This window comes from Varanus komodoensis, unplaced genomic scaffold, assembly GCF_004798865.1.
Source record: "Varanus komodoensis strain SLA01 unplaced genomic scaffold, ASM479886v1 scaffold271, whole genome shotgun sequence".
Classification (NCBI taxonomy): Eukaryota; Metazoa; Chordata; class Lepidosauria; order Squamata; family Varanidae; genus Varanus; species Varanus komodoensis.
In genome coordinates this window covers 19,257-30,753 of record NW_025335704.1, presented here as the reverse complement: position 1 = coordinate 30,753, position 11,497 = coordinate 19,257, and the positions used below count along the sequence as shown (strand labels likewise).

The 11,497-nt window shown below is 42.6% G+C and overlaps 1 protein-coding gene across 1 annotated transcript; it reads right to left on the bottom strand.

Annotated features, from left to right (window-relative positions):
- Nucleotides 1–3,018: 3,018 nt before the first annotated feature.
- LOC123025526 (vomeronasal type-2 receptor 26-like) lies at nucleotides 3,019–9,783 on the bottom strand. The gene is made up of 6 exons (XM_044434350.1): nucleotides 9,533–9,783; nucleotides 8,371–8,662; nucleotides 7,256–7,601; nucleotides 6,720–6,800; nucleotides 5,018–5,143; nucleotides 3,019–3,920 (listed from the first exon to the last, which is right to left on the bottom strand). Exons 1-6 carry the CDS (start codon nucleotides 9,781–9,783, stop codon nucleotides 3,019–3,021), a joined length of 1,998 nt encoding a protein of 665 aa, XP_044290285.1.
- Nucleotides 9,784–11,497: the final 1,714 nt, after the last annotated feature.

The following is an 11,497-nucleotide window of genomic DNA, read 5'->3' as shown; positions in this document are numbered from 1 at the left end:
TTGAATTAAGTTTGCAGAACTGGCAATTGTCTTCTGTGTAATGGGCAGAAGTCTGCTGCTCATGATGCAGAAAAGGGATGATCCTGGCACTGATTTTTGTACAGGACCCAGTTCCTGGTAAGCACCACTAGACCACTGGACATGCTGGTCAGGAACCCAGACTCATTGGCTGGATCAAAGCAGGCACATCTCTAGGTTAATGTAAAGATTATACTTTCAGGGTTTTCATATATATATATATCTATATCTATAGATATATATATATATATAATTTTTATTTTCCAATCATATACAATTACATCTAAATATACAGAACCAAGGTAAAACTAACATAGTAAAACTAACTAACATGAGAACAAACAAAAGTGAGCATGGTAAACAACCTTGCCAAGGGAATTCCAGAGATAACAGCCAATTTACTGTGGCCTCCAGAACCAACTCTCTTCATACCTTCCCTCGCGCTATGAGAGTTTGCAGATAAGAAAAAAGCATCATTATTCTATACATCATCTGATTTCCTAACCAGTTCAAATTCTAATTACTTCCTTTCCCCCCACCAAGCTCCTTTAGAATTCCATAAATCCTGCAAAGCACAATAAAATTTCCATTTGTCATTAGATTCCTCTAATAGTCTTCTCTTTGCACAATAAATTAGCTTTGCCATCACTGCATATTCTGCTAATCCATTTCTCTATTCTTCAGTGGTTGGCTGCTCGGTTTTTCTTAAAAGTTTGTTTCTGGATTTGTAGAGGTCCATGGCAATGCCCCTTAGAGCTGCAGGCCCATGGCAGAAAAGCTTCTCTCTCCTCAACGCATCCACATAATTGCTTTTGCAGGTGGGTAAAAGAGAAGGGTGACATAGCTTTCTCCTGCTAACTCGAACAATGTTTCAACAGATTCAACCTCTAAGCCCAAAAAAAACTTGTTCAAGCTTTCATTGGTCCCCATGGGATGCATTGATGGAAACTAGAATAAGAGCATCACCCACACATTTAGGAAACTTCAGCCCAAACTTCTAGATAACTTCCTTCAGGGGTTTCCTGTAGCTGTTGAAAAGCATTAGGAAAAGGAACCATGCTTCAACCCACAGGCTAGTAGCTAAGGTGGAATGGAGACCTTCCTTCACCATCTTCTGGGACGATTCCTCCATAAAAGTGGAATCACATCTTCCATGTGCCACCTTTGCCCAGAAGGGTTGCATGTTTGATGACACGAGAAGATGCTGAAAAGTTGAAATGAACCTCCAGGGTTTCACTTTCCCTGTCTAGTCCATGGCATAAGCCATCAGCCAGGAGACCAGATCTGAAATTCAAGCACACCTAAATAGCCATGTTTTGGCATGAATATGGAAGATCCCTAACACCCCCAAATAGGGAGTCTGCAATGCCATTCACAAGAAAAACCTCCATCAGCTCCAAAAGAGTAATGGTTAGGCCCCAGAATGGGTGTTACATCAAAAGAATCCCAGTCCTGTTTCTGTTTGACTGTTGGATAGGTTAGCAGACCAGGGACACGGAAGCTTCCCAACCTTCCTGACCCTTCAGACAAAGCATGGTGATGCATGAGAAATCCTGGTGAACAGATGTGGGAGAGGTTCATCATTCTCCTTCCTGTAACCAGCTTTTGGTGACATGCTGTGTATTTATCAGGACAGAGATGATGTAACCCATGTTATCACTTGCTCTGCCATTTCTCCACAAGTCCTTCTGGCCAAAACGAAGTGCAGTGAAAGTAGCAGAGCTGAACAGCACAGAAATCAAGTATTCAAATGTTTCCATTTCACCTAAATGGTGTTATTACTTCCCACCATCATAATATGTTATACAGCAAAAGTGGCCCTGAAGTCTTCCACAAGGGGACAGTCAAATGAGTAGGGATGGAAGAGAATGGAGCATGGTTCAACTCTAAGTAGTATAAGATCTTGGAGTGCGGGTGTTCATGATGAGATCTGCAGGAAAAAAGCATGTCAGGGAAGAGGCATCTGTGTTGGTGCATATCAACAAGGCAATCATTGAATTGGAGCTTTTGGGTAATGTAGAAGACCACTAAAATGCCACTCAAGACCAAGTCATGTGAACATGTTGTTTGGGATGACAAGGAAATAAATATCAATGAAGGAAAGAATATGCTGGGAAGTGCATTCCTTCATCTAACTGTTGTGAGGATTGAAGCTAATGTCAGGAGGAATAAAGGTTTCAGCAGGGGGCTAATGGTTGATGACATCAGAATTCCTGAGCAAAAGACAAAAAGGATCTTCCCATTTGCAGAAGGAAGACGACTAAATCAGCAGGTGAATTCTCTTTTGGCAGCAGATGCGGGGAATGTGCCTGAGGGCACCAAACAAGGCTATGCTTCCCTTTAAGTGTGGGATAGCTGAGGCAGCTGGTTTACTTTGCCCACTGTTAGGTTTCAGATGCTGTTGTTTCACCCTGCTGATAACTTCTGAGCAAACAAAGATGGAAAATGTCCCTTCCTCTCAACTTCGAAGTATCTAAACTTAGCTACTTTTGGGTGTCCCCATCGTTTCCTGCTATCTACCGTTGCACAGCCATCCATGTAGCCCTCAAATGCATTCTGTTATCTATGTTTTGAATTCTGTATTAATTTTCATTTTTAAAAAGATATAGAAGCCTAATCCGCTTGCCACAAGCATCACGAATGTGCCCCGGTATATAGATAAATATTTTGATCTCACTAGTCCTGTGTGCTCGTGCTTATGTGGTAAAGCAGAAACAATTCTGGATCCATAACTGACAGTATCTTGTCTGGTCAAGCCTGGACTGAATCCCACATTTGGACAATAATCCTGGCACCTGATGTGGGGCTGACTCATCTTGATTATACTGGGCAGAGGACCTGGAATGGTTAGTTTCTGTGTACTTATGTGTCTGTTTCAGGAGAATGAGTGGATTGATAAACAGCAAAAAGCTAAGGTAGTTTGTTTTTTTTTCATGCTAACTGCTTTTATGTGATTGTTGGATACCTGACACAACAGGGAGACCAGAAGCTTTCCTGAATTTACATCTTTCTCTGCATGAGCCTCTCCTTCCTGTTGAGCTCAGGTCTCAGCACAATAATGTAGCATTTGGGGAAGAATATGCAGGCCAATAAGCCTGCACTGGAGGCCAAGATGGAGAAGATCTCCACGGCCACCATGGACTTTCCACTTGTGCTGAGGTAGGTTGGGACAAAGGAGACCCACACACTGCAGAAGACCAACATGCTGAAGGTGATGAACTTGGCCTCATTGAAGCTGTCAGGCAACTTTCTGGCCAGGAAGGCCACTGCAAAGCTGACTGCAGCCAGCAGCCCCATGTAGCCCAAGACACAATAGAACATGAGGACTGAGCCCTCATTGCAGAGCAGGATAATTTCAGTAGACATGGAGTGCATGTCTGAATCTGGGAATGGGGGAGAAGTCATGAGCCAGAGAGCACAATTGCCTGCTTGAATGCTGGAGCAGGAGAAGACAATGGCATAGGCCAGTCTTTTCCCCAACCAGTTCCTCATTTGGGAACCTGGTTTGGTAGCCATGAAGGCCAGCACCACAGACACTGTTTTTGCCAGGATGGTGGAGAGGCAAACAGAGAAGACCATGCCAAATGCAGCTTGTCGAAGAAGGCAGGACACAGTGTTAGGCTTTCCGATGAAAAGCAAGGAGCAGAGGAAGCAGAGGAGGAGGGAAATGAAGAGTATGTAGGTGAGGCTCCGGTTGTTTGCTTTGACGATGGCAGTGTCTCGATGCTTAATGAAGATGCCAAGCACCAGAACTGTGGTTAAAGAGAACAGAATTCCTGAAGAGATGGAGATGATGGCCAGAGTTTCATTCATAGCTAGGAAGTTTGGGATCTTAGGAATGCATTTATTCTGTCCTTTGTTGGTGTGTTGTCCCTCTGGACAATTCATGCAGGTTTCTGTATCTAAAAACAAGGAAACTCGTATTAATTTAAAACTGAACCAAAATTTAGTCCAGACTGAGTTGAAAAGTTCATCCTTGGAGGAGGTTCCCTTTCTGCCTCAGAATACTCCCACCTGAGTATTCTTTTCTGTCTTCCTTTTGTATCTCACGCATGCTTGTCCTACTCTCACTTCCTTTATGTGAATCAGAATAGTGATGCTGATTTAAACATCTCTTCAATTCTTTTTCACCAAGTATGAGTACAGAAGCCAGTAATTTGGCTCTTTCTCTTCCCTTCCGAATGATGTAGCTTCAGCATGGAAAGCAGAGCAGGAAGATTTAGGGAGCAAGGCTTCTAATTAAGGCATGTCCAGCTCCCTCCCACAATGATGATGAAGTGAGAACTACTTCAGCAGATCAGGATGGACATGCTGAGGGACCCCAGATAGGATTCTGGGAAGCTCCTTCCAGTGAGAGGTCCTATTGTCATTCATTGAAATGTTTAAAACCCTTTCTGAGCTTTGCTATCAGTGGAAATATTTTCTAAGCTTAGGATGGAAAGTCATTGCAGAGGAGGAGGGATAACTCTTTTCCAATTTTACTGCCATAGGGAAAGCTGCTGTCACAATAACAGCAAAGTTTAGGGCAGAACTTACATTAGCACCAAAGGATTTTCTTTCCTAAGGAGGAATGCCAGAATCGTTGGGATGGGAGAACAGGCCACACAGAGACTGTGCATCTGGCAGCTTTAGTTTAATTAATGCTACCGTTTATTGTCGTACTGCTTTTCCTTCATCAGGATTGCTTTTAGAAATAAGAATTATGCACATGATGGGCAGAGCCAGCTGGAGCTGGGAGTCAGACTAGATGGCCCGGGAGGCCCATTCTGACTTACTCTGATGCACATATACCAACTGAATAATCATAAAAGAAAAAAAAAAAAGAAAAATAAGAAAAGGAAAGAGAAAAATACCTCAGAAATGTGAATTCTCCCCCCTCCCTGCACCTGTGATAATCAATGATAAGAGAATTTCAAGAAGTGTGTATCTGGGTCATTAGAAGGCCATGCAACTTGTTAGGCTTTAAAACTTTAAAGAAGTTTAATGTTATATTTCCTACCCTCCTTCTCTGAGAACATCCCATCAGGACATCGGGCACAGTCATAGCAACAAAATTTCTCCCCTTCTATCTTCTTCTTTCTGTACCCAGGAGCACACATATAATTACACAGAGAAAGTGTGGCACCTGTCCAGAAATGAAGGGAGAACCAAGCATTAAGGAAAGTTGGGAGCATGTCTCATGTCAGTTTATCTACTGGTAAATGGAAAGCCTAATGACCTGGAGCACTGGAATGATAAGGGCAGAGATTCTGCATTCCACAGGCTGAATGCTCATCTTCCCATGAATGGCAGACAATCAGACTTTCCTTAATTATCCTAGTCAATTGTGGGATGATCCTAACATTTAAGGGAAGACCACAACCAAGAGAATTGCAGCTTTCACAAGAAAGCAGTGATGGGCATGTGTGCTGATCCATGTTAGTCAGGGACATGTCAGTGCTAACCATGTGCAAGGTCTCGAGTTCCACCCGGGCCTATGCAAGAAGGACTGGAAATACTCCTGATAATAATTCTAGGGGGGACACTGATGGTCCTTGTTGACAATACCAGCTAGAGGGACAAATGATTGGACTGAGTAGAAGGCAGCAATCTGTCTATGGATGCCTAGCATCTTCTCTGAGCTTGCATTTAAAAGGTCGTAGCTTTTTTCCAGAGGAATTCCAACATCCACATAATATGTGTTATTACACAATATTTATATCTTCTGGGAAATGGGTCTCCCCCTCCTTACTTCCAAACCAATAGACCACTCTTTGGGCAAACCATGAAGAGACCTTCAGTAGTGGGGTGAGCCTCTGAGTTGCCCACAACCCTGATGTTGGCTGGCCCTTCTCTCTCAAAGCCATGCCATGGGGTTAGGGATCATGTGAACCCACTGAGGAAGCATAGGCTGAGTGCAGTGACTACCCAACCTCTGCCTTTAAATTTCATCTCAAAATTTAGACTATAATGCACTCTCTTGATTCCCAATTCAGGAATCAAAAGATTAAATGACATCTACTGTCTTCAATCAACAATTCATTCTCTTTATAGTTGTATTTCCATAATTGCCAGCCAAATGCATTCCACTGAACTCATGCATTTTATGAAGAAATGCTTTCTTGTGATATTTCTTGAGTTACATGGTATGTCAGCAAATGTTAATAGGTGAAAAAAATACAGTCATTTTCCAACCTGAGTCACGTCTCCTGGCCATTGGATTTGTGTCTCATTGAGGGTGAATTGCATGCCTGGAGGAGCAAGAGGATCCAGGCTTCCGACTTTGACCCGCACATAGGAATCGTTTGGGAAAGTGACCAGATTCCTGACTTCAAATACACCCACCAACCCTCCATGTTCATTGAATCTAATTTCATCTCCAGCATTGTTGTTGAATGAGATTCTTTGAATCAATGAATGGAGCTAGATGCAGACAGAAAGGAAACAAAGAGACAGTCAATGTTTTAGAACAAGTTTGATTACCTGATTGGAGGCACTGTCCTCCAGGACAGTCGGCATTTGTGAAAGTAAGGGTGGTAAATTTAATGGTTTAGGTACTAGATATGGAGGAAATGAGGGAAATTTGAGTAGGTGTTCAAACAAAGCTTGACTGCTTCTGTTGAAATGGAGTGATCAACAGCATACTGGATACAGGAGGTGGCAGCACTTTGTGCTATTGTATTGAGCAAACAGCCTTGATGATGATGATGATGAAGTGTTACCTGCCAGGATTCCACCTTTTGAGGTGACAAGCCTCTCATTCTCTGCATTGCTGTATGGCTGGATGGAGACCTCAAAGAGGTCTGGAAAGCATGAGCCAGAGCATGGACAGCATTGTAGATGCTGTAACTGTGGCCAGTCATGGTCATTTCAAAGAAAGGTGAGGATAGGCTCTGCAGCATCTCCTCCCCACTGCATGTTGTATTCACTTTCTTTGATGTCCCAGAATTGAACACAGAGCATCCAAAGGCTTGTTCCCAGAAAACATTGATGAAGTCATCAGCTATTGTCCCAGAGGGATGTATTGTCTGAAGAAATGTTTGGAAGCCTGGAATCTCATTTGAATGAATTGTGAAGGAAAGAGCACCATGGAACATTCTCATACCAACAGGCTTGTGAAAAGAATGCAAAGTGAAATCAATTTGGGCCGTTGAAATCCACACTCTTCTTGCAGTGATCTTTTCTCTATAGTCATCTTCTGTTAAAGGAAAAATCAGTGTGATCAATATAACAGAAGCTAACCACAAAACATTTGTACTTTCTCCATGTATAACAACCACACTGGCTATTTTCTCAGTGAAGATAGGAACATGACTCAGTGTTTCATTGAGAATGTGAAACAGGTCAAAGAACTGCCAGTTGGCTTTGAGTTTCTCTGTGAATTCTGAACAGATTCCATTTCGGGAAAGCATTGGCTCCATGGTCCTCAAGAAAAGTTCTCCACGTTCATCATTTGTTGTGATGAGCCCAACCCACTCCCACTGGAAATGGCGAAGAAGATGGATGATTCCCTGGTACTGAAGATCTTCATTGGGGATCATCCGGTAGAAGGAAGGCATATGGGATTCCTCACTCACTGCTATATGAAATGAGCCATATGAAAACTGAAGGAAGCAAAGGAAGGAAGGAAGGAAGGAAGGAAGTCCAAAGTGAGACTGAGAACTTTTTCAGTCATGATAGTCTTCCTATTCATTCTCAACTTTCTTAGTTAATGTATTTCATTTGATGTACTTCATTCAAATGATCCCTCAAAGCAATGTTGATTGAATTAGAATATGAGGAACAGTGCAGTCATCAATTGAGCTAGTTCTACTTTGTGATAAGTGGACATAAGATTGCAGCCTCTAAGTGCACTGCCATGTGCACAAGGAAAGTTAATCAAGGGAGGTTAATCAAATGAAATGGGATTCAATCTCAGCTCAGAAAATATAGCAGGTTGGCAAGGGGGCAATTTTGGCCTTTCACTCTGCAGACCCCTTAGTTGATTTCCCCTTGGGTAATTGGGGGTATTTTCAAAAGATCAATTTCATTGGGGAGCATTTCTTCAGATAATTAAATGATAGATGATGGCAAATAACAGCTTATGCAATTTATGCAAACCTTCACAATCACATTGCCTTTCTAATCTTGGTCCCTTTTCTTTTTAAACCAGGAAATTGATCACAGAAAATAAATACAATGAACTAATTATGAGGTTTCAATGTGCCTTCTTTCCACCTGAAGAAGCTTTCCACTTGCAGATGGACACTTCATCATTTTTATTTTTCCCTCTCCCTTGACATCCGTCTGACTCCAACTCATTCCTGCCAGGGGCTGGATGGGCTGCTTAGGGCAGGAGGTGGTGGGATTGACCATGTCCTCCTGACATCTTACCTGGGGGATCTTGTAAGGCCCGAGGATATCTGCAATGCATGCAGAGACTTCAGCACTCAGTCCACCTATGACTCCAATGAGCTTTTGCTGTGTGCCACATTGATAGTTAGGGACCATCTGATGTGACTTGAAGAGCATATCCAGGCTGGTCTGGTAGGTCATCTTTGGATCAGAGTAGCTGTCATAGATCTGGAAGCCGAGGGTGATGTTGGGCAGGATGTCAGGATTCTTATTGATCTCATGAATGGCAAACACCAATGCCAGGATGTGCTGGTAGAATTTTGTCAACACACTGTGAATAAAGTGATTTGCTGCAGCTGGGTGATTCTTTAGAAGGAAAACATCTGCATTGAATGTAGTCACTGATCTTAAGCAGAGGGCACAACCTCAAATGTATCTTCACAACCATTCCCCTTGAATACTAAGTCATGGTACTCACAGCTAACAGCTCCTGGATTGTGCTGCAAGCAGGATCAGTGCAGGGCAGAGCAGTACAAGGATTCAGCACCAGGGCCATAGGTCATGCTACTCAACCAAAATTATTTCTATTCATATTTTGATATGCAATTTTGAAATGCCTACTTGGAGGCAGGGAAGGTCATGTGGAAGGATTGCAGTTCCTTTGGCTGTCCTTTGCAAGCTCTTTGCAGTGGAGAACAGGCTAACCTCTGTACCTCTCGGAATGCTTCACAGTGCAACTCTACGCATGTCCTACACAGAATACGTCCTTCTGATCTCAATGGGACTTACCACAAGGGAAGTGAGTATCAGTCTGCAACTTTAGAGAATGACCTCTTTTTTCTGGAACTGTTGTGTAATTATGTAGGCTCCTATGCTCAGGAGATATTTTGGTTATGGGAGATGGTGATGGCGATTATCATGATAACAAATATTATATACCTTGATTTTACTTTACTTCTCCTCAATTGTTCTGTAATGTCCTTCTAACTACACATGATATCTAAACTTGTATATATATTAAACATATTTGTAGTCCTGATTTGAATTAGTACCTGCAAATAGCCAAAGGTTTTTTAAAAAATTGAGTGGCATTTTAAGTGAAACTATACAAATAAGTATTAAAGAAGCAGTCCATTTTGCAAAGTAAGGGCAACAATTTGCAGTCACCGAACCAAGACTTGAGGTTTGAAGGGATCCTTACAATGGGAACGTGAGTGTTTCCTGAGCAGGGTGCTTCTCAAACAAAAGAACAGGAAACATGTAATGAATGTGAGATGCCATCCCACCGATGAGGAGCTCACCCGCCTGGTGCCACTCATGTGGTATGTGAACAGGATCGTTTCCAGAACATTTGGATGTATTTTCCTGGATGGCTGCCTGTGGAAGGAGCACCACCAGCAGCAGTAGCAGCACTCTGGTTGGAAGTGCCCCTCTCAAGTTCTCCTCTTCCATGGCTCTTCACTGTTTCATTCTACCATGAGCTGCATTCAGACAAGCTGTGAATTTTCTCAAAGCAATGCAAGTGCCTGCCTTGAATGTGCACTGTAAGCCATGAGTATGCAGCCTGACTTTTTTCTGGAAGGAGAAAACACTCCTTCAAAGATATCCCTGCTGACACTTGTCTCAGACCAGAGCTGTGGGTGACACTTGTGCTGCTGCATCTATGGAAGGCTCCACTCTGGTCTTCCTTTCATTGGTGCCTTCTGGAAAGCCACTGGAGGTTGACCCGGTGAATTAAATGCCATGATTCTAACAATTACAGGGAAAATAACAACTCTGGATTCCATATGGTGCCTCTGCTGGCACAACCAGAAAGCAAATAAGTTTGCCAACTTTCAGAGTAACTTTCTGCTGCTCTGTAGGAGGACAACAGCTATGAAGCATCCTCAGGACAATCCACAATGGCCTCTGGGGTATGGAGTAATGGTTAGTCTCCTGATCTGGGACTTGGAACTTGCAGCTTCTAGTCAACATCTGTGTGTGATGATGCTGTGCCAGCCACTGACACTCAGTCTAATCTACCGCAATAACCAATCAGTGCATGAACTGTCTTTGGGTACTCTTGTTTAAAGATTGCCTTGGATCTTTAACTTTCCCAGATCTCACTGCAGCTACACAACCATTTTGTTTAGATTCCCTTGGGTTCTTTCTCTAATAGGCCAATCTAATAAGCCATTCTAAAACATGAAGGAAATGTCAGCAGCAGGAGTTTGTGCAGGAACAGGTCTCCTTTCTCATTCCAGGAAACTCTCCTTGGGCACCTGTCATTCCATTTCATGTTTACATTCCCGTAGCAGAGTTTCTACTGAAGCTCAGAGATGGTTGCAAAGTGTGGCCCAAAGGCATTTGAAGGGGGAAGATCCAGGGCTGGCATCGCATCTCTGTTATGGCTTCTCTTCCAGCAGGAGGCCTGATGGCAGTGCCTCCTTTTAGGAGGGGATGAAATGGCTGCTCTTTGGGTAGACCCCGTGGAGTTGTGAAACATTAATCTGCACCAGAAGTAATAGTTTTCCAAAGCAAGCAGAGCATAGGAAAATCAGAGAAGTCCTGCTGAATGATGTGTGTAGAACCGGCAATTGTCTTCAGTGTCATGGGCAGAAGTCTGCTGCTCACGATGCAGAAAAGGGATGATCCTGGCCCTGATTTTTATACATGACCCAGTTCCTGGCATGCACCACAAGACTACTGGGAATGCTGGTCAGGAACCCAGACTCATTGGATGGATCAAAGCAGACACAAATCTAGATCAATGTAAAGATTAGTCCTTCAGGGTTTTCTTTTATATTTATATATATGTAATTTTTATTTTGCAAACATATACAATTATGCAGGAAAATATAGAACAAAGGAAAATTAACCTAAACAGAAAAAACTAAGTTAAGAAAAATAAACAAAGGTGCCAAGGGAATTCCAAAGAACACAGGCCATATACTGTGGCCCCCAGAACCAACTCTCTTCACATCTTCCCATGCTCTATGAGAGTTTGCAGATAAGAAAAAAGCATCATTATTCTATGCATCAATAGATTTTCTAACCAGTTCAAATTCTAATGCTTTCCTTTCCCCCCTCCTAGTTCCTCTAGAATTCCATTAATCATGCTAAGCATGACAAAATTTCCATTTGTCATTACATTTCTCTAATGGTCTTCTTTTTACATAGTTAGCTT

What these genes read in the sequence shown, in the direction of transcription:
- LOC123025526 (XM_044434350.1), bottom strand. Translation starts at nt 9,783, where the DNA reads ATGGAAGAGGAGAACTTGAGAGGGGCACTTCCAACCAGAGTGCTGCTA. An exon ending in GGCCTTACAAGATCCCCCAG is followed by an intron (nt 7,602 to 8,370) that starts GTAAGATGTCAG and finishes TGCTTCCTTCAG; the next exon opens with TTTTCATATGGCTCATTTCA. An exon ending in GATGTTCTCAGAGAAGGAGG is followed by an intron (nt 3,921 to 5,017) that starts GTAGGAAATATA and finishes CCTTGTTTTTAG; the next exon opens with ATACAGAAACCTGCATGAAT.